Consider the following 26884-nt stretch of genomic DNA (forward strand, 5'->3'; position numbering starts at 1 on the left):
AACCAGGTCACTGAGTTCTTTTCTACCTTTTGCAGACAGTCTCATTTGTTGCTGAAGTTACTTCAAATCTAATCATGTGACCTTTTCAATCTTTATCAGGTTTGCTATAGAGTTGTAATGCTGCTTTGTGGACTTTGGGGCCATCCTGTTCTGGCTGTGAGGGTCCTCTTTGAAATGAAAAATGCTGGCATACAACCGAATGCGATCACTTATGGTTATTACAACAAGGTAAACGAGCAATGGGGGGGAAAGCAAGTAAACACTTCTACACAGTGCAGATTTATTTTATTTTGAATGATGATGTGTGGAGACCTTTCTTCTAAGCAGTGAGGAAAGGCCAGTGATGTCAAGCACAAGGTCTGGCGGCCTCAACAACAAATTAGAACTCCCTGGTGTGGCCTGCAAGAAGGGGGCATAGATAACAAAGAGCTCAGGTGTGAGGCATTGTTGGTGAAGGGGTCAACAAACGAAGGGGGGATAGTGATTGTGCTGCTGGGTTTATTTTGCATGTTGGTGAACAGCTTTTCGTAAGATGTAAAATACAGCACATTTTGTAAGATACAGCACATTGGTAGAGGGATTGGACGGCAAGGGATGTTTAAATGGGTTGAATGGGTTTGATTGCTCACAGCAGTAGTGGTAGGACAACTTGTGAGCTTCTAAAATGAGCAGTGCTATGGCTTAAACCTTCTTGGAAAGCTGTACCTCTTGCTTTGAGGCTCTGCTGCCTAATCCCAGAAATGCAGAGATTTGTTGAGGTAACTCAGTAGTGAAGGCATTGTCCATTTCTCATGGGTGTGGCCCCTGGGCACCTGCTGGATAGGGAATTTGGCCTCCAGTCCATCTGCGTTTGAAACACCTATGCTAGCCTTTACAATGCATTATGTCCATTACAATTGTGTTGTCCCCCATTTGGAAATAGTGTGTCATCATGAAAGCACTAGCAACTTACCAACAGAAATCACTTTTCATCTCTATCATGCCTGAGGCATGTTCTGGTTCATATGATGTGACTAAGTCACTGGCATAGTGAGTTGGCCTGCTTCAGGCAGCAGAGTTTGAGGTAACGTTAAATTGTCAGTTACTTAGTTTATTATCACATCGCATTGGGTGTGGGAGGACAGGGTGATATTTGGATTTTCTCCCCCTGGCACCAAAACATCTTTGTGGGAGACAAGAGGGTGAGTGGGAAAATCAAAACACACTCTGCAGAAGTACTATCTGCAAGCTGAATTACTCTTAAGAAATACAACCTTGGCCTCTCTACAAGGAGTATTCCCTTTCAGGATTCCACCCACCCATTCCCTCCAAGCAGGACACTCTAACTCCCCCCCCCCCGCCTCGAGCTTCATTTTGCTGTTCCAACTGTCAGTCTACTAGCTACTGAATATCTTCAGTCTTCATTGGGCTTTGGGGGGACTTGGTTGTGTGTGTTATTTTAAACAATTATGCTTCAGCAAATAGATAGATTGCCACCTGTAACTGTAGTTCATCGAGTGGTCACCTGTGCATTCACACATATGGGCTGTGCGCCTGCGCGGAGCCTCAATTCGGGAAACTTCTAAAGCTGAGGAAATTTTGGCAGGAACCCTTCCCCCACAGTCCAGAGCACATATTCCTAGCGGGTTCCCGCCTCCTTCCTCAGTTCCTTGAGACCGACATTGCGGCCTCTTAACTGAGAGAAACATACACTTTGGTACCCAACACCAAACTCGAGTATGACACCAAAGTGGGGATAGTGGGCAGGTTGTGTGAATGCACAGTTGACCACTCGAAGAACTACAGTTACACGTGGCAACCTGTCTTTCTTCCTCATGGTCTCTGTGCATCACACATATGGGCGATTCACAAGCTTACAACAGAGGTGGGTCAGTGTCCTACTACAATATCGATGAAAGGATGGCATGACCAAAGGCACAGTTAGCTCTTGCCCGAATGTCCAATCTGTAGTGCTTGACAAAGGTGGACGATGTCGACCATGTAGCTGCATGACAGAGCTCGGGAATAGGAACCCCTCTGTCGAACGCGACAGATGTTGCTATAGCACGAGTGGAATGAGCTCTAATTGGGGCAGAAAATTTGAGTCCAGTCAACTCATATGAAAGCTTGACAGTCTGGATGATGCAGGAAGCAAGGCGTTGTGCGGACAGAGATTGACCCTTCTGCTTAAGGCCATAACAGACGAAACGACAAGGCGACAGTCGGAATTGTTCAGTCCTCGCCTTGTAAAAGGCCAAAGCACAATGCACATCAAGTGTGTGCAAGTATGATTCCAAAGGAGTAGATGGGGAGGCAAAGAATCAGAGGCAGTAGATGGGGAGGCAAAGAATCAGAATCAGAATCAGCATCCGCATCAGAGGAGCAAACCAAGGCTGATGTGGCCACCACAGTGCTATCAGGATGCAAGCCATACCGTCCTTCGCAATTTTTTGCGAGAACCAGAGTCATTAGTGGGAAGGGAGGAAAAATGTAAAACAGAGTCCTGACCCAAGCAAAAACTAAGGCATCTCCCATGGAAGTCATGCCCCATCCCGCTCTAGTGCAGAAACGACAACAGATTGCATTGTTTGGTGTTGCAAATAGATTGATCTGTGGCATTCCTCGCTGCTGGAAGAGGCTGCACAGAACCATCCTGTCCATTTCCCACTCGTGGAATAATAGCATCTTTCGGCTGAGCTGATCGGCCAGAACGTTGTCCACACTTGCCACGTGAATCGCCACTAACACTATTTGGTGTAGTATGCATCAGTTGAATATCTGAGCATTCGAGCCATGAGTTACAGTGACCTGGTTCCTCCTTTGTTCAGATATGCAACCACAGTTGTGTTGTCTGATGCTATCTGAACTGTCTTGCCCGTCAAGTCCAACTCGAAAGCGCGCAGTGCTTTGAACACCACCTTTAGCTCCAGAACGTTGAGGTGGTAAGCGGCTTCACTGGGAGACCATTTGCCATGCACTGTCAGAGTTCAGCAATGTGCTCCCCATCCTGAAAGGGAGGCATCGGTTGTTAGAACCACAGATGGAGAAGGTAGCTCTTGATTGAAATTGTTCGGTACTAACCACCATCACAGCACGTCCCTGACTGGTGTTGGAAGTGTTAGCCGTACTCAGTGAGTGTCCAAATCGTCGTTAAAGTGACGGATAAACCAACCTTGTAAGAGCCTCATCCGTATCCGTGCATTCTTCACGACTGCCGTCATTGCTGCCATGAAGCCTGGCAACCATTGAATCTTATATGCTGACATAACCTTGCTGTCCAATATGTTTGAAGCAAAGGCGACCAATGTCTCCACCTTGGTGATTGGTGGGAAAGCTCTTCCCACTTCTGAGTTCAACAGTACCCCTATGAACGTTATCCTCTGAGTAGGAGTCAGTTGAGATTTCTCCATGTTGACGTATAGACCTGAAGAGCTGAGGAGACTGCAAGTAACCTCTTATCAACCGTACTAGTTGCAACCCCGTTGAAGCTACCAGACGATGTAAGGGCAAACTTCTACACCTCTCAATCAAAGATGGCACATACAACTGCCATGCACTTGGTGAAGACCCTCGGAGCGGTGGCGAGGCCGAAGAGGTGAACCCTGAGTTGGTAAGCATCGGTACCAATGGCGAAGCGCAGGTAATGCTGTTGGGAACACTCTATTGCAATATGGAAGTAAGTGTCTTTGAGGTCGAGAGAGGCAAACCAGTCTCCTTCAGAGAGGAGGGGAAGAATAGACGCCAGTATAACCATGCAGAATTTTTGAGGCAAGATGTAACTGTTGATCTGCCTCAAGTCCATTATCAGTTGAAAGCCACCATCCCTTTTCAGTACCATGAAGTACCGGGAGTAAAACCCGTCCATCAGTTGGCTGCTTGGTACGAGTTGGATTGCTCCTTTGTCTAGAAGCATCCAAACCTCTGCAGGAAGAGGTATAGATGGAGCGGTAACCTTCACGGTACCAAGTGGAGGGATGGTGTCGAATTCAATCCAATAACCTCCTCGGACTAGTCAACACCCAAGCATCCATCATGATGTCATGCCACACATGATGGTTGCACACCAAGCTCATAGTCCGAAGGTTGAGAGGATGAACCGGCAGAAAGTCAAAGACACCGTTTACCTCTGTTGTCCAGTTTCCTACAGTAATCGCGGGATCTGGAGAGCTGAAAGGGCCTTCCTTGTCTGCTAGGCTGTGGACGCTGTTGATCTACTCCAGTGTTGTATGATTGGTATCGAAGAGCAGAAGATTGGTACCAGCATCAATACCGAGGGTGTTGTTGCTCGTGCTGTTGTTGTGGTAAGAATCCCATCCAGCAGGCTGTAGTCTGAGCCTTTTGGACTGTGTCCAACGATTTGTCTGTTTCAGAGATAAAGAGGCCCAGCCCGTCAAATGGTAGATCTTCGATCCTTGCCCTCGTTTTCTGCAGGAAGCCAGAGGATTGAAGCCAAACATTGCGCCTAAGAGTGATTGAACTTACTAGAACCTTTGAATTACAGTCTGTTTGATGGTGAGATGTATTTATCTGCTGCCAAAATAATTTGAAAGCTTCACTTCAAAAAAAGGTGACCCAACTCCTTTTTGTCGTCTGGCAAAAAATCTAGGAGCTTGCCCACTTTATCCCACAGGAGGAATTGGTAACCTAACATAGCCGCTTGATAGAGATTTTCAAACCCATCGAAGCAGATGAGTAAGGTCTCCTGCTGAGTAAATCAAGCCTTTGTCCCTCTTTGTAGGTGGGAGATGAATGTGCTTTCTTTGACCTGCCCTGTGTAGCTTCCACCACCATAGAGTTAGGTGCAGGGCGCTTGAATAGATATTCTGCATTAGTGTCCTGCAGACGGTACAAACCCTCCAAGCGCTTTGATACTGGAGGTACCGTAGAAGGGGTATTCCATTATTGTTTTATGGTGTTGTTGAGAGTGGGAAGCAACAGAGTAGCCACCAGCCTATGTGCGTTTGTATTTTCAGCATTGAATACAGGATCCTGGATCAAAGGTGTCGCTTGCTGCGTTTCAAGTCCCGGGACTTGTACCATTCTAAGAACCTGGTCAGCAAATTGACCCAAATCCTCCAAGGGGGAAATGGATTCATTGGTTCCCACCAGAGTATCTGGGGAAGAAAGCGACAATGGTCTGGACGACTGAGAAGATGAGTCAGACGCATAGCCCTCTGTTTCTAACACACACAGCGGTGACTTAGAAGCCAGTTGAGGTACTGTAGTTGTCGGAGGCGGTACTGGTTGAAACAAAGTTTGGACTAGATCCTGTTGTTCTGGTGCCGGAGGTCGAATCAGAGGAGACCTATGCACAGGAAGAGGCAGACCTGCCTGTGGAAAGGGCTGCGTCGATTCTGCCAAAGGCGGTGAAGACTCTTTTGGAGCTGTTGATATAGTAGCAGATGGCTTATGATGAGGACACCTCTCTTCCTATTTTGGGCGCTCCCATCAAGGGAGAATAGTGCCTCCCATTGTCACCATACTCAACCCATTATCTCGGTCCTAAAGAACCATAGTGATACTGAGGTCTGTTCCATTCAGGATGTGGGACCTAGAGTGATCTCGGTACCAATGACGGTCTCGTCCGCTTGATTCATAAGATGCCATGGAATATATGGATTCGGGCGAACATAGACGCCTATCCCATCCTGGTTCATGTAATTCATGCCTCAACCAAGGCAGACCTGGAGGGGGCTGAAAAGGGGAACAGTCCCTAATCTCACCCTCTGATATAGATGTTAAAGGTGGTTCCGTCTGTGGTGCCGACGCCATCTGAATAGGAGATGACAGAAGTGGCAGCGTCGGTATGGACGGCTGTACCATTGAAGTCTGTACTCCCATGTGTCGATCCCAAGGTATTGTCGGGATGGGAGCAGGAGGCTCATCTCGAGCCAGCGTGCCCATTGGTGGTAACGAATGCCCCTGAGATGACAATTCTGAATGAATGGCTTTCACTCGGTCCCGAGTGGTGTCAAAATTTTTTTGCCCGACTTCTTTTTCATACGTTCAGAAGTCAACAGGACAGACTTTTTTGAAACCTTCACTTTTTAAAAAAAGTCTTTTTGCCAACGTCAACACCAAAGACCGAACCGGTGTTGGGGGGTCTTGAGTGCTCGGCGAAGCACAGCATTGAGGGGATTTGGATCCCGGTGCTAAGGGCTGCAATATCACTGGCTGAGTAGTAACAGCCTCCACCATTTTGCTAGGACCCTCGACAGATTCTAACGCCTTTTTCAACATAGAGGCTTTAAGCTGATCAGAGTGATTTTTCCTCGCTTGCTTAGAGAAGGTGTTGCAGTGATGGCAGGTTTCTACAATATGGCCTTCTCCTAAGCAAAAAAGACAAAGATTGTGTCCGTCTTTGTGCGGGAGCTTCACCCCCACAATGGGTGCACTTCTTGAAGGGTGCCTGGAGGGCCATATACCCATGAGGGCAATTGCGAAAGACACGAACAGAACAACAACAAAAATTTAAAACTAGAAAGAAAAACAATAGAAGAGAAAAAGATCGAATAAAACCTCAGCGTTTTTTATATATTTTAAGATCACTTTGCCAGAGACAAAGAGAGAGAAGTTCCCCATGAGGCCCATGCAATGGCAGTTGAAGAGAACTGAGGGAGGAGGTGGGAACCCGCTAGGAATATGTGCACAGGATGGTGTGTGAAGGGTTCCTACCAAAATGTCCTCAGCTTTCGAAGTTTCCCGAATTGAGGCTCCACTCAGGCACAGAGCCCATATGTGTGATGCACAGAGACCATGAAGAAGAACTCTAGGTTCACCCCAACATTTTGATACTTCCCTCTTGGTTCTCAGTGGGCCTGTTTTGGCTGCAGTCCTGGCGGCACTCACCACTTAAGGTAGGAGTGCTTTCTCTTGTGTAGCACCTTACTAGAAGGCTGGGGATTCCCTTTATTGTAGGAATTCCCAGTTAAGAACTCTTCAAATTGACTTTCTTGCAGTTTTTCATTTGGTGTCTGGCGGAACTTGTTGTTGGGGAGGTGTGATTTTCAGGGAGGTAGCAACATGCAAAGTGGGTTAACCTTTCCCTCTCCAGTTACCACCTGCCCAGTAATCAACCACTCCCATGCAGCAATTACACTTAGCGGGAAAAGGGTCACATTCACACAAATATTCTTAAGCCTGATTGCCATGGGCTTGAGCTTCCTCACCCCTGCTATAAAAGCTTGTTGTTGTTGTTCAGTCGTTAAGTCGTGTCCAACTCTTTGTGACCCCATGGACCATAGCACACCAGGCCTTCTTGTCCTCTGCTCTCTCCCAGAGTGTGCTCAAGTTGATATTCATTGCATTGGTGATGCTATCAAGCCATCTCATCCTCTGCCATCCCCCTCTCCTTTTGCCTTCAATCTTTCCCAGCATCAGGGTCTTTTCCAGGGAGTTTTCTCTTCGCATTAGGTGGCTGGCCAAAATATTTGAGCTTCAGCTTCATTATCTGTCCTTCCAATGAGCACTCAGGGTTGATTTCCTTTAGGATTGACTGATTTGACCTCCTTGCAGTCCAGGGGACTCGTAAGAGTCTTCTCCAGCACCACAGTTCGAAAGCATCAATTCTTTGGCGCTCAGCCTTCCTTATAGTCCAGCTCTCACAGCCATACGTTACTACTGGGAATACCGTAGCTTTGATTACACGAACCTTTGTCGACAAGGTGATGTCTCTGCTTCTTACTATGCTGTCTAGGTTGGCCATAGCTTTCTTCCCAAGGAGCAAGCGTCTTTTAATTTCATGGCTACAGTCACCGACTGCGGTGATCTTGGAGCTCAAGAAAATAAAATCTGTCACTGCTTCCGTTTCTTCCTCTTCTATATGCCAGGAAGTGATGGGGCCAGATGCCATGATCTTAGTTTTTTTAATGTTGAGTTTCAAACCAGCTTTTGCACTCTCCGCTTTCACCCTCAACAAGAGGCTCTTTAGATCCTTTTCGCTTTCTGCCATTAGGGTGGTATCGTCTGCATATCTGAGGTTGTTGATCATTCTCCCGGCAATCTTAATTCTGACCTGTGATTCACCCAACCCGGCGTTTCACATGATGTACTCTGCATATAAGTTAAATAAGCAGGGCGACAATATACAGCCTTGTCATACTCCTTTCCCAATTTTGAGCCAATCGGTTGTTCCATGTCCGTTCTTACTGTTGTTTCTTGACCTTCGTACAGGTTTCTCAGGAGACAGGTAAGGTGGTCTGGTACTCCCATCTCTTTAACAATTTGCCACAGTTTGTTGTGATCCACACAATCAAAGGCTTTAGCGTAGTCAGTGAAGCAGAAATAGACGTTTTTCTGGAATTCTCTTGCTTTCTCCATGATCCAATGAATGTTGGTGATTTGATCTCTAGTTCCTCTGCCTCTTCAAAACCCAGCTTGTACTTCCGGTAGTACTTGGTTCACATACTGCTGAAGCCGAGCTTGTAGGATTTTGAGCATCACCTTGCTGGCATGTGAAATGAGCACAACTGTACGTCATACAATACAAGAAGTTGGCTCTAAGGTGCTACATGACTGGTACACTGTTTTATTAGTCAGTGTAAGTTAATTTCAAGCTTAAGGCTGCCTTTGTCCAAGATCAAACAACTTTGGGAAGGGGGATCAGTTCTAAAGTAATGCTATGTGCTCATCATATTTTTAAAGGGATCACTTGAGCACCTATCTATGGGAATTGGTGGTCAGTCTCACTTTTTCTTTAGTTGAATCTGTGGAATAGAATCCAGGATATTGTTCACAGAACTCTTCAGCAAAGGTTAAGTTCCCACATCTCCAAGGTATAGACATTCATAGGACCATTTCGAAGAGTGAACCCATGAATGCAACAGCGTAGGCCTTGAGATTGCAGTGGATAGATTAGGAGTGTGTTTGTTTGCTTGTAAAACAGCATTTTCACTGTAGAATGTGCTTAATAATTTCACTCTTCTAGGCAGTTTTGGAGAGCCCGTGGCCCAGCAGTAATCGCAGTGGTGTATTTCTCTGGACAAAATTGAGGAACGTGGTATACAGCATGGCACAATTTAGGCAACATCTCAGAAAGTCTACACATAGTTCACAGGTCACTTCAGTTCCAGGTAACGCCATATTCGCTATATTTAGCTGCTGTGGAATAGATTATAAAGTGCCTTCTCATTGTGATGATGGCTTTGGGGTAGTTGGGTGGTGGGGAGGGATTTTCTCAAAGTTTCAGTAGACTTGAAAATATAATTCTAGAAATATCAAACTGTATCTCAGTGAAAATAGAATTCTACATGCTATTTTCATAAGTGGTAACCTTGTAGCTTAAGAACTGCTTTCTTTCTTTTAAATGTGCACACATTTGTAACTAATACACTATTGTTCCTATCTTCAGCTCCTCGGATGGTCACGGGTGGAAGTGATGGGGACACGGTGAGCCATGGTAGTGTGGATAGTTCTAATGATGCTAACAGTGGGGAGCACACACTCTTCGTCAGAGACTTAGTCAGGCTTGATTCCATTGGTAATCACTCTAGCACAGGTACTAGATACGTTGGGTTTCGCTAACTGCACACCCTCTTTCTAATACATTGCTCTCTTGGTTTTCCTGTATATTGTTTTCTCTGTTGAAAATATTGTACACTATGATAACGTTGAGGAAAATACATGTGGTTTGCACCATGGCAATCCCATAAATAGCAGGTTACAGTTCAGAGGGTCACCAGAAAGCAAATTGTGCATATAAACCCCACACTGGATGCATCTGTCAATGTATTCAGCCATAAATTCCTCACTGGCATTATTCCATTTTCTACGTTGTGGGCTCTAAGGGAGGAATAATTAATAACAGTATTACTGGGGAAGGGCATAGGAAGATGGCAAATGGTTGTGTTACGGTTCCATAATAAAGAAATGTGTTTTTTTTGTCGGCTTGCACTCAGCCACAACAATTTGGTCTTTCAATGTCGATGGGTGGACATAATTAAAATTCTTGTGCACACATGTACTTTGTCTGATAAGAATAGCGCATAGTGTTTGAATTACAAGTTGGCAAACAACTTCCTGGAAGGAAATGGATTGTGCTATAATCCTAAATTTTAGAAATGCTTATTTGAACTTGGGTAATGTTTTGCTGAGGGAAAAGCGGAAAATGACCAAGAAGCAGCAGCATACTGAAGATGGAATACAGTGTTTCAGACAAACTAGCAGTAACTTGCATTAAGTGGAAGCTTTGTGTATTTGAACAAACATTTGGTGGCCAGAGATGAGTATGCAGTGAGTTTTTTATAGCTGTGTGTAACATACTTTTCTGAATACTTCTTAAAACGTTTTTCTGTCCTCTCACTCAGCCTTTCAAATGACGTAGGTTATGCATTTTGAATAAAATAAAGACAGTTTTTTATTTTAAAAAACTGAAATGCTGGAACACAAAAAACTATTCCCTCATGGACTATAAATCTAAATGTTTTCCCTATTCTCTTTTTCCACTAAACATTCTGACATCTCTCTTTTTAAAGAGTTTTAGTCTTTCTCCTCTGTTAGATGGCTTGCTGTATTTGTCTAGTAGATGACTAAACATTCCTTCTCTCTGATCTTTGTTGCTCTGCTTCTTACTCTGTGCTGTCTCTTGGTGCTGCATTTGTCCTTGGCTGTCATGGTGTGGGGTACAGACTTGTGTGGCGTGAAGCCCTGGAGGCAGATGTGCGTTAATTCTGCCCTTGAATGTTAAGCACTCCAGGTAATTTCCCCATTTATTAATGGGTTTTTTTGTCAATTGATACAGAAGGAGTGGGATATTTTTTTTCATCATACTGTAAATAATGGCCATTTGCTATAGCACCCTTATTTTTTTAAAAACCATGTAGACAGTGTCCATTAATTGGTTGGTCAAAGTGTGTGCATTGTGCTGCTGCCCTGAAGAGAAGCAAAAATACTGAACTACTTTATTGTTAAGCAGTGTAACTTGTAAGAAGCTCTGGTTCTTTGGTTGTGAATTTGACTATCATTGAAGTTGCAAGCTTTTTCACTTCTGACCATCTCGTGTACCTAATGGATTTAATAAAGGAAACCAGAAATGAGATCTTGAGTTTGCTCATGCTGTGTGACTATTTGGGAGCTATTAGAATTGGCAGCCATTATGATCCCTACTTCTGCTTACCCTAGAGCAGGGGTAGGCAGTATGGTGCCTGTGGGCACAGTTGTGCCCTTGGACACCTTTCTTGGTGCCCCACAAGGTGTCCTACCCCTTCCACTTTGTGTGTTTTTTTTTTATAACACATATTCGTACTGGCAGCTGGGATTGCTGTGAAATAGGTTTCTGTTGCTGCTGCAAACTGTGGGTTCAAAGGAGTTGTTTAATGTGTTGGGGCTTAGACCCCACCTCTGCCTTGTACTCAGTCTTTTGGACAGGTTGCTTATCTTTGCCTTGCCTCCCATGACAGCCATTTTGTGGTGGTGTACAGGACCATTTTTCAAATTGCCAAATGTGCCCACAGCCCAAAAAGGTTGCCTACCCCTGTCCTAGAGGAAGAACAGCAGCACTAATGAGGAGCTGAAGGTAGCTACGCAGGCAGTAACAGAGTGAAGCCTATAGCCAAAGTACAGCAGACATCATGACGTACTTATTCAGTTGTGGTATGCGCTTGTTTATGCACATGGGCAAATGCACATGGGCAAATAAGTAGCAGTGGTGAAATAATTAACCTTATCTGAGAGGGAAGAGGAGCAGGAGGACAACATTCTCATGTAGTATGCAAATGGGAATTATTTTTATTCTCATGTATGCAAATGGGAATTATTTTTATTCTCATGTATGCAAATGGGAATTATTTTTATTCTCATGTATGCAAATGGGAATTATTTTTATTCTCATGTATGCAAATGGGAATTATTTTTATTCCTCCATAGATTGTTACTGCTTGTCAGTTTCTGTAACATCCTACTAAAAATACACTCTGCAAATCAGATCTCAAACAATTCTTCTCGCTGCATCTGTGCTGCTGTTCTTTCCCCATTGTACTTCAGATACTCTGTGAGTCTATTTCTGTGTACTAGGCACTGACCACGTTGGTTTTATACCTACACACATGCATGCACACACTCTCTTTCCCTCTATAAGTTGCAACACAAATGAATTTCCATATCACAATTAAAAGTGTTAACAAAACAGTTTTGGGGGAAAAATTGCTTGTGTTGCATTATTTTCCACAGGTGGTCAGTCTGATCAAGGCTATGGCTCTAAAGATGAACTTATAAAGGACGATGGAGACAGTCTTCATACAACAGATATGCTTGTAGAAAAAGAACTTGTTACTAAAGATGAAGGCGTAATTGGAGGTATATTATGTTGATTTCTTTTTTTAATGGCATTTTAGTAGGTGTAAAGATAGACCTTGTGCTTTGTTTTTAATATCTTGCCAGTGGAGTGCTGACACATATGCAGAATGTATACTATACAGTTGCCTTGTTAGATTTCCAGAAAGGTGGGATGTAAATATCTAAAATACTGCCGAAAAGCTAGAGATTATGAGGCTGTGGCTTTAATAGCATAGCAGGGTGAAGTTCAGCTAGTGTGATCTCTCAGTCTCACTTACCATAGCATGTTGTATCTCTCTCTGCAACATTGGTATTAGAGGCAGGAGTCCTTGGCAGCCTTCCCCAACCTGGCGCCCTGCAGATGTGCTGAATGATAACTCCCAGCCATGCTGACTGGAGATGATGGGAGTTGTAGCCCAGCACTTCTGGAGGGCACCAGATTGGGGAAGGCTGCCTTAGTGCCTGAAGAGCTGGGAATCCTCCGTACAGAATCCCGTATAGGGAAGAACCTGTGCTACAATTGCAGTGCCTGTTTTATCAACAGAATCTTCAAAACTGATAGTCATGTGCCGTTTGACAGCAATATTGCTCTTTTTAGAAAAAGAGGAGATACTTAAAATATAGCATTTATAAAGAGGGTAACTGTGCATCTTACTTCGTGTTAAGATTGCCTTTATAGTACACTCATGGCTGGAAATTGAGAAGTGAAATGAACCTGTTGTGTCATTAGAAAAAATGAATTGTCTAATTCCAGAAGAATAGAACTTCACCCATTTTAATACCAGATTCTAATGTTTGCATATGCTGTGGATAGACTGTTCCCTCATGCTTTTTAGGGCATGGGACTGGAGGGCATGGGGTGTGGCCCAGTTCAAAGTGCTGGTCTTAACTTTTAAGGCCTCAAATGGGCTAGGACCAACATATTTGAAGGACCAGCACTTTCCATATCAATCTGCCAGTCACTTAATTTAACAACTGAGGCCAGTGCTGGCTCTATGTTTGGGGGTGGGGCTTGGGAAGATACCTCCACCCCCACCCGCCAGGTAGCCCTATCTCCTCCTCACCACTGTTGCCCATTCACTTGCCCTGTCCCTCTTGTCGTTAACTGTACCACTGCCTAGAAATATAGGGTGATGTGAAATTGCTAGCTTACTCGGAGAGAGCAGGTGAAGCAGGAGGAAAGAGAAGAAGCAGGATCAGGGGCTCTTTGAGCTGGCAGTTGGCCCCTACCTGGGTGTGGTCCTTAGTGAGTGCCCAACCATGCTGACCCTTGATGCTGGTCGTGACTGAGGCCTAACCAACAAATCTCTCTCCGCCATCTGAAGTATGGTGGGTTGGAATGCATGACAGGGCCTTTTCAGCTACCTAATTGCTGGCCTTTTAAGCATGCAACCAAACTCTGGTGTTTCAGGAAAGCCTTTGGATTGATTTTAGAGAATCCCTTTTGAGCTGTCTCTTTAGCTACTGTGCTGATTCTTTCCTTTTCAAAATGTTTGTGTGTGTATTACATGATGTTAACTATGTTCTTGTAACAGCCTTGATAGTTTTACAGAAAGACAGGATATAAATATTTAAATAAGCATGCTGAATAAGAATCAGCTTGGTCTATACTGCGTTCTCTAGAAAAACAGAAGTGGTGATGCGTTTGCTACTAAGCATCAGTTCTGGGTTCCTATTTCACTTGCGGAGCAGTTACCTCCCCCCCCCCCTTCCCTCTTCTCTTATGAAGAATTCTGTGGTGCTGGTGAGCCAGTTGAAAAACAGCCTCCTTATGCAGAGTCCCACAGCACAGTGGAGGTGCCTCTGCATCCTGTAAGCAGTATCGTGAAGGTTCCCTCTGGAATATCTGGTAGCACCGGCAGGAAGAGCAGCGGTGGTGAGTTAGTAAATACACTTGGCTTATTGGGGTATACAACTGGAAACCAATTATACAAGGTTTGGCCTGCCCAAGAAAATGTCTTCAGTGTACCAAGGCTCTGGAATGTGCAAAGTAAGAATAATGAAGAGATTATCTACGAGCACATGCAGAATGCCTTTTCTCTCTCCAAGTATCCCTATACTTTTACCAAACGTCTGGGATTGGAGGTGGGGGAGAGATATATGATCATTAGCAGCTTTATTTTTGTCAACTTAATAAAATTAGGTGTTGCACTTAATTAAATCTTAACAAGACTGATTTATCAGGGAGGGTCCCTATCAGTAGGCTGTGTCCAAATTGCACTACATGAGAATTCCTTTACTCGGCATGGTTTAGTTGAGGAAATGACTTGTAATGTTTTTGAACTGCAGTTTTACTGAGCTATAACAAATTTTCTGTTTTTCTGCAACATTGTCAGTCATAGTATGGTAATACAACCGAGTGGCTACTTTTATTTAGAGGCAAGGCAAGTCATTTAATCATGTAATCATTTGGTAGTCATCACCTTACACAGTTCTATAAATGTATGAAGGCTAAAAATCATTATTTCCAGGTAGTAGTAGTAGTAGTAATTTTTAAAGTTCCATTGATCTCAGTGGGTTTATTGTTATCAGTAAATCTGGAGCCAGCCTATTCATTCTCTGCTTTAGGATGATATTTGTAACTCACACAAGCTTAATGCAAAGGCAAATTGGCTTGTATATATTACTAATCCATTGCAGACCAGAGCTTGGCTCAACCTGATCTAGCCCTCCACACCATCTACACTGACATCTGGGAATGTTTAGGAGCCATGGGGAACCACTTCACAATTTCATGTGTAGCACATTGAGGAGAGGGAGGTGTTCCTTGCTAATAACTACACAAAAATGTGCCTCAAATGGAGAAAACATATATTTTAAGATAATTGCCATGTTTAATCTTTCTTTGTGCCCTACTCTATTCTTCCTGGTTGATTTACTTATATATTACTTGCTCTAACAGCACACTCAGTGCCAACAGAAATGGAGCTAAAGCAGGGCTACTGAGACATGAGAGGGAGGTATCAACATGCTCAGGATAATCCCAAGGTTTACCAAAGTACCATTAACGCCCCTAGCCCATCAAAAACTGAGCATGTTTGGTGCTCACCATGAGCCCTGGAATACTGAGTGTCAGTTGGAAAAGAAAAACAAGAAACCGAGAGGTGGCTTGCTTGAGCACTATCCCAAAGGAAGTCATGAATGGCTGGCTGGAACCCTGAAAAGGGGTTCTCCTGTGAGGGGCTAGGGAAATATTGCAACCTTTTGTTGCATGTCCCATTTGTATAAATCCAGTTTTACCTCCTTCACAGTGGGATTTTTGGCTGTGCAAATCCTGAATATGGGTTTGTACAGTGGCGCTATTTCAGTAGAATGGGAGTTGACAAGTGTGTGTTCCTCTCTATGAGTTCACAATAAAAACAGTTTAAAGCACAAGTAAGGTGTGGATTGTACAGACACAATTCCCACTTAGATACAAAGCTGGTAGAAGCCCTCTGTCAGCACTATATAAATTCAACATGCGGTATAGAAGAGCGCAAAAAACAAACAAATTATTAAATGTTTAACAAGAGCCAAGATGCACATTACATTAAGCACACTTTTTCAAAAATATGCTTAAGCATGTTTTTTGTGTGGGTATCAGGCTCCACCTAGCTGCTTTTCCTTCAAAATAAAAGGGGCAAGCTTAAGCACACTTCCTTTAAAGCATCTTTAATGTAATTAAGACCCAAATTCCATGTTACCTGCAGTCCACTGAAGTAAGCGTGTGTGCGCGTGCATGTTTGTGGTATCTTTTTGAAATGTGTTCTGTATTTTATGTATTTCATATTCTGTGCTTTCTGTGAATTGATTTCCTGTGAATAATGTACAATTATTGCCCTGTATCTGTTCTTTTTCTTTTTTTAAAGGAACTGCATCCAGCCCACTATTCATAGCACAGGATTCAGTTGATGATACAGTGTTTGATTACAATACTTCTCCCAAGAAAACAAGTGAAAAAGGGAAGAAAAGGCAGAAGCTTTTTTCAGAAAGGAGCTGCAGCTTTAGTACTGAAAGCAGAGCAGGCATGTTGCTGAAGAAAAGCAGCCTGGACTCAAATTCCAGCGAGGTAGCAATAATGATGGGAGCAGATGCAAAGATCCTCACGGCAGCTCTGTGTGTGGCCAAGACATCACCACCCCATATCAGTAAATCCCACAGCTTTGGCAATGCTGGTGGCGTACAGTTTTTCTGTGGTGCAGATACTGCTAGGACCCATCTGAATGAAAATATTTTGGAAGCAGAGTCTAGGTCATCGCCTGTTCTGGAGGAGCCTGAAGGGCAGGAACAGCTCAAAAATGGACATGATGACAGTGCAGCCGAAGCAGAGAGTATTAACTCCAAACCACTTGATTCTACTCAGTCTCAAACTGAGCAAGCTGAATCCAAAGAGGAAGCAAATAAGAGAAATAGTTTCTATGGTGTGGCCAAGCCTGTTGAAAGGGAAGATGTTCAAGTGGGTTTGGACCCTTTATCATTACTGGCAACTGAGACAATAGAGCCCAAACCCTCTGAACCAGAAGAAAAGATTATGTCACCAGTTGTAGCACGCAATCTGGCAGATGAAATTGAAAGCTACATGAATTTGAAAAGTCCCCTGGGTACCAAGTCTTCCAGCATGGAACTACACAGAAAAGAGAGCAGCCAAGAGGCAGCCTCCCCTAGTTCATTAGTCCCCTCTCTGGAGAGGAGGTCAAGCTTGCCTTCAGATTCCATGCCACCACCCCAGGTTCAGAATGCCAGTTGGAAAAGTCCATCTGTTTCCAGGTCCAAAACCTTTACTGGACGGCCAAAGCAACTGTCTCTTGCACGATCCCAAAAAGAACGGTCTACTTCTTTAACAGGATTAGGTCGTTCTTCACCCCAGGCTTCATTGGGGGCAGTAGTTACAACTCTGTCAGGTCTAAAGCTAGACCACATATTATCTGGGCCTAAAATAGATGTTCTGAAGTCTGGCATGAAACAAGCAGCTAATGTAGCCAGCAAGGTGTGGGGAGCTGTGTCCTCAGCATATAGCTATTCGGATGATGAGGTATGTGTTGGTGTTATTCAAAGAAAATTCATGTTTCCTAAGGGCGAAGTGATGGCTTGCGTTCAGTCACTTTCTCCATTCAGCATGGGCCAGAATCTAATAGCGTGAGCCAGGAGCTCACTCATCTCAGCAATAGCAACAAAGATAATCTCCAGGTTGTGGGCTAAGGACATGGCTGAGATTAGTGAGTAGACTGCTCACATGAGAAGATTACTCCCATGAGTGAAGAATGCACCTGAAGCACAAGTATACTAATGGGTGACATCCAACATCATGTAACAGGACTTCCCCTTCCTCTATTCCCCCTTGCATCTACCTTGTAACTCCAAAATCTCCTCCAGAGCAGATTTTATGGGCATGCAAGGGGGCTACAGGAGGGATGGGGAATCCATTCCGCCAATTGTGTCTGTTCCACCCAAATAGTATTCTGGACTTGCTACACAGGACACGCATGATTATTATATTGCTGCTGTCTCTTCTTTCCTGAAAGATGTGCTTTGGTCCTTCAATGCCTTGGTTCTTCAGTTCGTAGTTTTCAGTCTCTCCATGCCCTAGTCTCTTCCTCACCCATCTTCCCTTCATGTCATTCATAGTCTGCAAGATTCTTTACTATTGGTCCTGTATACCTTTCTCCTGTTCTTGCCATTTTGCATTCTGCTGTGTCCAAGGGGAGTTTGTGTTTTCAAATAATAGTTCCTGACACTGCATGAGAAATGTCTTTTGAAACTGGGAGGAATTTCAAAAGCAATTCGTTGGATGACATGAGCCTGCTGTCATAGGGGTGGGGTGGATCCAAAATTGCACTGGCTATGCTCAACCCCATAGATGTGCCAAAAGTAGCTCTTTAGATCCTGGCTATAAATTCTTATTATGGAGTTTCCCCCTCAAAGTTAAGTTTCCTATTCTGTTGTGTCATGGCTACTTCCCTCCAAATTCTTTCTGGAAATCGTCTTCTACTAGCTGTTTTTCATAGCCTGATTAACTGCAAACACTTTAAGCAAAGAAATCAGTTGCACTTCCTTCAAAATACAAGTCTCTTGCACTGCTTTTTCTATAGTCATAACTAAATATCAAAGAAATTATATGACTAGAGGTTAGTAAGAGATACTGAACTTGTTTGTCCTGTTTTTTCCTTTCATCTGAAGGAAGAAAGTAGTCGACCTGATTTTACCTTTCCAGCTGGTTTTGAAGATCATATTTTAGGTGTCTGTCAAACACAAAAAATAGGAAACTCGGGTCTCACAACCAGTGAGCTTGCACAGAGTACAACCAGTCTTGGAAGCAGCAGCAGCAGTGGAGATGCAGGGAAGCAACATTATCAAACAGGTATGATCTTCCCTTCATAACTAGGGGAGGTTGTCCCAACATTGAAATATTCTTGTTCTTTGATCATTTCCAGGGTCAGGGAAGATCCCTCATTCAAATAACTACAGGATCTCTCAGGTCAGGTGTTTGTGGTATTCTGCATTGAGGAGACTAGGAGGTGCGGGAGGGAATATATGAGCTTGAAGCCTGCTCTTGGTCTCTCCCTGGGGAGAAAAGACCCACAGACTACATAACACTTGCTTTTCCAAACATCTAATTGTGTGGAAATTCTGGATGCCATCATCCTTTTGGTTCTGATTCTACTGAAATGTATGAATAATTATAGATTGCCAATATACATGTTGTGTTGAGGCTGTTTTTTTCACTCATGGGAGTCTCAGCTTGGATAAACAATGTGTGAACTGGTAGTCACTGATCTCTGCTACAGGGATGTCTACAGACTATGAGACTCCAAATTGTGCCTTATATCTAAGAACCATGAGTTGCTGGTTTATAGGTCATGCAAATGGACAGGTCCTGTGAATGAAAAGGGGGACAGAAAATAACATGCAAAGAAATGGAAAAAATCTGCTCCCCAGATTGAAATGGCATCAGAACCTCCGAAGATGCAACTTTGTGTGAGGAATAGTAATTGTGAATTCACACAGTTGAGGTGAACCAACAACATCTCCTCAGAAATGCTGTGCAATTAATGTGTTTTTTAATAAATTCATGGTTTTGTTTTGTTTGTTTTACAAAAAGTGTAAGTGTACTGAGAGGCTGTTTTTTTCCTAATAGAATTTGTATGGGCAGGTGGGTTGAGCTTATCACAAGCATGCCAACATCAGATGTTTCTGTTTTTCAAGCTATTTAATATTCCTTCATTGCCTGGTCCTCAGCCATGAATGTAATCATATTACTTTTTTACAGGCGAAGTTCAGTTCCCAAGAAGTATGAAGGGTCTGGATTTTGATAAGTCTGAGCATGGCTCTTCATACAATACTAGTTTGTCCAGCATCTTCCAAAACTGTGCAATGGAGGTAAAACTGGTTGATCATCTGCTGAAAATGGGTTTTATTTTGAGGGTTGCACCAGTTGTTGAGAGCATTTATACTTGGTAGGAATCTCTCAGTGCCTGGTGGGACCAGATTTTGTTTTACTGTTTTGCACAATGAACTTTACTCTAAAAACATTTTTTATGAAAATATTTTTAAAATAAATATCAAGGAAAACACTCTAAAATCTATAAAACATTCCCTTTAATAAAGTACCTTTTGAGAATGTTATTTTTGAAGTTAACAATTAAGGTGTTTTTTATACCCCTTGTTCTTCATATAGAGCCTGCATACAATGCATTGGCTCTTCAGTTGTTGCCTGCACACAGTCTATTTGCACACTATGCTTAAAGTGCCATGATCAAGACAATTGTAAACCACTTGTACAGTAACAAAAGGCACTGCAAGAAGAATGGTTATTGATATACTGAGGCATGTGAAGTGGAAGAAGATTTGAAGGACAAACTCCAGGAAATTGAAGAGCGGGAGGGTGCTATTGTATTTGTATCCTGCTTGTGGCCTTCCCGTGGGCATCTGGTTGGTCACTGTGGGAACAAAATGCTGGACTAGATAGGACTTTGGTCTGATCCAGTAGGACGATTCTTATGTTCTTAATTTAAAAACCAGAGCTCTGAGTTCTGCATATTTTAAGTGGAAGCCTGTGTGTATAAACTTTTTTTGGGCAGGTCTTAATGTCGAGTTGTTCTCAGTGTCGAGTATGTGGAGCACTGGTTTATGATGAAGAAATCATGGCAGGATGGACTGCAGATGACTCAAATTTGAACACTACATGCCCATTTTGCAAAAATACTTTCTTACCTCTTCTTAATGTGGAGTTTAAAGATCTGCGTGGTCTTGCAAGGTTGGTAGACTTGGTGAATGTGACACCTTTGCCTTTAGAATGCTGATTAGGCCCTTGCATGTTTTATCATCCGCAACTGGTGTCAAATTTAATTTTGTAGCACTTGGGGGGGAAAGGACATTCAAACTAAATATGCCAGTTAAATTGCCCTTTGGCTATATTCTGGATATGGTTAGACTTTTATTTACATGATAAGATTTGGGTTTTTGTTTGTTTAATGTCCCTTTTTGCCTTTTATAAATCAATGTGCAAACTTCATTTTTAATGAGGGTGGAATTTTGCTTGAAATTCTGCTTGAATTTTAGAGTCTCATACAGTTATTGCTGAAGTCAAAGTTCTTGGTGAATTTCGGGTATAGTTAAATGTTACAAAGGACAATATTATCCATTCCAATCTTCCTTTTTTGTTTGTGTTTTTGTGCGTCTGTGTTTGTTCCTGTTGGCCAACCAGCTTGCTTTTGAAACCAAGTACCTCTGGTGATAGTTTACACAGCAGTAACATTCCATTAACCACTGATTCTATGGAGCAGAAGCCTGTTTCTACCCCTGCCACTGATTTGATCAGTTTTTCAGATCCCTCAAATACCAAGCAGACAATCACCGAAGAAAATAACACCAGAGCAACGCAAAGGTACGAGAAAGGAGAGAGGCAGAGCAATCTTAGTCCCTTAGGAAAATTCATTCAGTCACCTAGAAACCAGTCATATTTCTGAAAAATGCCATTTGTTTCTAAATTTATTTGAAATGACAGTGAGCTCAGCATAGTCACAAACTGGTTGTGCACTTACTTGTTTGTTAAACGCAGAGACTAAGGCAAGCACCAGTGTGGGAAGACTGAGGTACTTATTTGGCTTCAGTTCTGATGAAATACAAGTATAAATGATATGTATATAAAAGATAAATAGAAGTGTTCTTAACAGAATTGCTTTATCAATAAACAAGACAGATTTCGTTGTACGTTGTGCGTTAAAAGTATAGCTCTCTCAAATTGCTAACTCAGCTGGTGAGTGCTGAGAGGATTGTAACCAAAACGGGACCACTGAGAAACGAGGGAGGTGTTAACACATTTGGGGTAATCCCAAAGGGCTGTATTCAACTGCAGCTGCACCTCTGCTCATTCTGTTGTGCCGGCAGGACTGACCGCTAGTGCAACAGGAAGCTAGCGCTTTCTGAAGCAACCCTGGAAACTAGCAGAAACTCTCGTTTCTGAAATGAGGCACGTCAGCAGAGCTCCCTTCCACGAGTTCTGCTGTCTTGCCCTGTTCTGGAAACAAGCATTTCAGCTTGTTTCTAGTTGCTTTGGGAACTGCTAGCTTCCCGTTACACTAGCAGTAGATCCTGTTGGATAGTGCCCGAGCTTTGCAAAAATCTTTAGGCTGGGAAAAACTAAGGGGCAACCTCCCTACAAAGAAAACACAGTCTAATGAGCATGCTCATTGTCCATAGAATGCGTGTGTGTGTGTGTGTGTGTAATATCCTGGAAGAGGACATGGTTGGCCCCCACTTAATCTGCTGGCTGGAACACTGAACAAGGGCAAATGGCAACATTTTGTTGCAGGTCCTACTTGTTATCTTTAGTATTTACTATGGCTTCTTATATTATGTTCAAGCATTGGTATAGCAGAAGGGGACAAGAACGTCAAACCCACAAGGCCATCTGTTACAAGTAACTCATCAAAACGAGGAACTTCTCTGACTCGGAGCCACAGTGTTGGTGGCCCCCTGCAAAATATTGATCTCCTTCAGAGGCCATCACATGGTATTTCAACAGTCAGCCTTCCTAACAGTTTGCAGGAGGTGGTGGTAAGTTCTTGGTGGTAATTGTGTGTTAAGTTAACTCTCTGATGGCATACAGTTGCCTTGATATCTTTTGCTGGTTATAGATCGTCTTGAGCATTAGTATTCGAGGATTCTTGTTGCTTTTGGGGGAACTTTCTCTAGGAGCTAAGGGTTGTTTTTTCTTGTAATATGTACAAGAAATACGTGAAAGTATGCCTGAGGAATTTTCTTTTCCTTATGCAGTTCATTTTATCAACAGAAAAAAATTATTTTAACACGTACAGCTTTTTCTGTCTTGATAAGGAAACTGCAAAAAAAAGTGGTGTCTTTAAACTAAACTAGCATTATTGGGTGTGCGCCACTTCAAAATTAATGTGACTCAGGGACTCCTTGAGGCTTTTAGTTAGTGAGAGAAGCTGGGGAAACTGATTCAGCATTGTTTACCAACTAACCATTATTGATGCTCTTTAGGATCCCTTAGCAAAAAGGGTGAATCCTTTACCTGTGTCTGTGCCCTATTTGAGCCCATTGGTACTCCGGAAAGAGCTAGAATCTTTGTTGGAGAACGAGGGAGAACAAGTGATCCACACCTCAACATTCATCAATCAACATCCCATTATTTTCTGGAATCTTGTGTGGTATTTCCGGCGTCTGGACCTCCCAAGTAATTTGCCAGGACTCATTCTAACATCAGAGCACTGTAATGAGGGTGTGCAGGTATGTTTTCCTGAGGTCCTGTACAGATACTGCAACATGCTGAATGTATTCAGTGAAACTTTAGTTCTTATAAAGATGATAAAAGGCCTAACGTATTGGCTTTTTTACACTAATAGCCTCCATTCATTTCAGAGACAGACAGAAATAGTGACATCACTAGATGGCAGTTTATAACTAGAGTAGTACTTGCACTTCAAGCCAAACATAGAGCAGGTGTTCATAATCTATTGGTGGGATGCATTTTAGTGGATGCTGATGATATTGGAGGCAAAATATGTACTTAGAACACAATCCAGGCCAAGTGTGTGACATGTCCCACTGGTTTCAGTGGGAGAAAGTTGAGCAGAGTTGACTCTTCAGTAAAAATTATAGAGACTTAAAAATTCTTAATTTTGGGTTGTAATCTTGAAACTTTAAATGCTGCCCCAAAATGTTTAAGACCAAGAGTATCAGAATATGGTAATGACTCAATCATTTTAGGAAGTAACATGGATGTGTTGGTGAGAAAATAGTGCTATGCCTAGGAAACGCACTTTGAATATGTGAAATAGATTATGTAGTAAATCAACTATAACTGAGGATTATATAAGGCATTTTGGTTTAGAATACAATTATATGGGATGTGGCTTGTTGCTATGGGGGTACTGTCCTTCATGCAAATGTTATTAACAAATGGTTTTCCCCAACCGACTCTATAAACAAACTCCTGCATGTATTGTGGATATGATGCAAATCTTATTGCGTTTCTGAATTTGGCTTGATTTAGATCAGAAAAGACAAGCTGTTTTAGGCAACTGTTCCCAGTTCGTTAGAGAATTCAGATAAGACAGAGTGAAACTAGCATTGTGTACTTGGCATTGTAAAGCTATTGGCAGAGATCTCTGTGGCAAAGCGATAAGAAAGTGTGTTTCCTCCATTCTAGCTTCCTCTGTCAAATCTGTCTCAAGACAGCAAGCTAGTGTATATCCAGCTACTGTGGGACAACATTAACCTTCACCAAGAGCCTGGGGAACCTCTGTACATATCTTGGAGAAATCTCAGTGAGTACATTTCAAAATGGAATCTCCAGGGACCAATTTTTTTTATTGCTGTTTGGAAAACATCTTCTGAACAGAGCGTCTTGTCACTTGTATTTGAAGGGTATCATGAGAGCCCAAATTCTCCAAAATGACCACCCATATTTGTTGATGGGGCTGCCAGTTGTTACAAGTTATTCCAGAAATGCCTCATGTCTGGCTTCTTTTATGACATAGGGAAGTACCCACAGACTGGTTGGTGGATGGGCAGCTTATTTCACATGCTGAGAACAACTTCACCTATGCGAAAACAAACATTTCCAAGCTTGATGTCTGCTGTACCAGAACTTGAAATTTTACTTTTTAAAGGATTGAAAGTGTAGATTCTCCAGATTCTAATGAAGTGTAGGTGACAAGGAGGGAGAACCAGCATTCTGGGTCAGAAGTTGCGCACACTGGATCCAACTGCTTGAAGGCTAGTTTATACCACTTAATACATTTGCTAAAGGCAGTAGGCATTTGGTACCTTATTTTTAGTTCTCAAAGGGAACCCCTCCCCAAATACAGTTACTAGATTTTTTGATACAGTATTGAACGTTGTCAGTGTTAGTGGCACAAACATTTTTGTAAATTTTAGGGACCAGGCTGGAAGACTTTAGTTTTGTTGCCATTGTTTGAAATTCAAAAAGATTTAGGTTGCATACCTATTCGAGTAAAAGAATACTCATTCGGCCTATGAGATGGTGTGACATCAAGCAAGTCACATCCTCAATTCCCATGCTGTAAAACTGTGACAATAGGTTCCAACCTCAAGGGGCTGATGTTGGGGCAAAATAGGGTGATGTTAAAGTATCATACAGATCTTTAAACTGCTACATAACTGGTAGTAGCAGCCATACATCAGCCTCATCCAATACACCAATGTAGTCTTGGGAAGACCTCAACACGATGGACCGGCTCACATGACTGAACAGCCCACCATGGCTTATTTAAGGCAAAGTGGGCTGCAGCCTGGACAGGCAGCCATTTTGAATATTCAGGTCGTGTCTGTGGCTTGTTGTGTTGTCCAAATACAGTGGACGTTTAAATAGGTTGTGCAAGGTTTAAATAACCCTCACATAACCCTAAAACAGGCTATGGGTTATGCAAGGGCTGTTTAACTGTTGCACAACCACCTACCTCACACTGGGCTTGAATGACATGACAAGCCATAGTTGCAGCTTGAATATTCAAAAGCTGCCTGGCATGCAGCACAACCCATCATGGCTTTGCCGGGCAGCTTTTGAATATTCATTGTGGCTTATTTAAGCCACAGTGATCATCTGAACCAGGTCAATGTCAAAACTCCTCCTCCTTTTCTCTTGCCAAAGGTTCCTCTCCTTTCTCCCTCTTTCCATTTCTATTCTTTTTTTACCCATCTTTTCTTTATCCTGTTCCCCCCTTCTTTCTAATTTTCCCATTCCTTCTTCCCGTTCCTGCCTCTCTCCTTTTCTCTACTTCCTTTTCTCTATTGCTTGTTATCTTTGTTGTATATCAGTCCTTTAACAATTGCTTTTCACTCTCCTTAGCCTTCCCAATGTATTATTTTTCCTCCTCCAGATTCTACAGAGAAAAAACCCTCAGTAAATTCAGAAGAGCAACAAGCAATAAGCACTTTAGTTGAGGATATCAAACTGAGTATTCAGCACAATGATGTTTTTAAACCTATCGATCTTCTTGTGCAGAATATTAAACAGGACAAAGAGAAACGACAAAGGTAAAGGGTAGTACTGCCCACTCCACTGAAATATGAAAATAAAGGGTGATTGCTGTTTTTAATATGCTGTTCCCTACATACTTACTATGTCCATAGGAGCACTGAACAGTCTGTGGAGATGACTTTTTGCTGCATTAAGAGGCATGTAGGTGCTTACATGTGAATCTAGTTTGGTGCATCCAGTTACTTTAGAAGCAAGGAAGTTAAACGCCCAAACATGTGGGGACAAAGATGGTCACAGAGGCAGCAAAGCTACATGCAGAAATAAATATAAAAATATGAGGTGACATTGGAGCATACTGTGCAAATCTAGTGATTTTGCTCTTTTGTGGTTTTAACAGTTCTTAAGAAAAGGCAACTATATATTTTTAAAGGTCTGTGGTTAAGCTGAATAAAACAGCAAAACACAGTGGCATTTGTAGCCTTTTCAAAGCACTTCCTTGTGATCCACATTACCCAGAGATTTGTTGAGGATTTTTTGTCTGTCAGCACAATGCAGATGGCTCTGTACTGATGAATGGTAGACCATTTTACCTTAGGAAAATATGTGACTATTTGATCTATGAAACCCTTTTGCAGGGACACTTACCACTGAGAAATTCAATCCAAATCAGTTCCATGGAGAGTTGTACTAGCAACATGATGATGGGTCCGGTAGGGTTGAACTTGCCATAACGTCTAAATATATCTTTTATAGGAGTTTTTACAGAGAAATCCTTTTCCTGTCCCTGGTGTCCCTTGGGAGAGAGAATATTGATATTGGTAAGAACCTGTGTGTATGTGTGTACGCAGTCTTATTTGCCATGCATATAGCTGAAGGAGAAGCTCAGCATTTGTGTGCTGGTCTAGGAACTAACTCTTCTGTTCCTATAGGCATTACTAATCATGTTCAGTATTCTTGGTTTCTACTAATGTGAAATAATTGCTGGATCTTTGATACCCTTAAACAAGACTGGACTCTTCTGGAAATTGTAGCTTGCATTTTAAGGGCGTAATATATCAGAGTGGACAAAACATTTTACTGGCCTTTAGAGTTCTTTGGGTGGGTTTAAATGGCAGCAGCCCAAAGAGGCCTTAGCTTTCTATCTGCAACTGCTGAAGGGAATTTTGGTCCCCTTTCAGCTACAGTGTGAAG

At 42.7% G+C, this 26884-nt stretch overlaps 1 protein-coding gene across 4 annotated transcripts in view; it reads left to right on the forward strand.

The window, feature by feature from the left end:
* Positions 1-26884, forward strand: part of DENND4C (DENN domain containing 4C) — a 99248-nt gene that overhangs the window by 67574 nt on the left and 4790 nt on the right. For 3 of the 4 annotated variants that reach the window (XM_084834577.1, XM_084834574.1, XM_084834575.1), the window contains exons 18-32: positions 100-228; positions 8906-9050; positions 9329-9475; positions 12145-12270; positions 13979-14125; positions 16098-17260; positions 18406-18586; positions 19496-19605; positions 20307-20482; positions 20933-21112; positions 22092-22284; positions 22732-22977; positions 23900-24017; positions 25593-25749; positions 26447-26511. In XM_084834577.1, coding sequence (XP_084690703.1) covers positions 100-228; positions 8906-9050; positions 9329-9475; positions 12145-12270; positions 13979-14125; positions 16098-17260; positions 18406-18586; positions 19496-19605; positions 20307-20482; positions 20933-21112; positions 22092-22284; positions 22732-22977; positions 23900-24017; positions 25593-25749; positions 26447-26511 — 3283 coding nt within the window. The remainder of the gene's footprint in view (positions 1-99; positions 229-8905; positions 9051-9328; positions 9476-12144; positions 12271-13978; positions 14126-16097; positions 17261-18405; positions 18587-19495; positions 19606-20306; positions 20483-20932; positions 21113-22091; positions 22285-22731; positions 22978-23899; positions 24018-25592; positions 25750-26446; positions 26512-26884) is intronic. The other variant, XM_084834576.1, reaches the window with a different exon arrangement.

This window comes from Heloderma suspectum, chromosome 2 (genome assembly GCF_057233095.1).
Source record: "Heloderma suspectum isolate Gila_16-S chromosome 2, 16-S_ref, whole genome shotgun sequence".
Taxonomy (NCBI): domain Eukaryota; kingdom Metazoa; phylum Chordata; class Lepidosauria; order Squamata; family Helodermatidae; genus Heloderma; species Heloderma suspectum.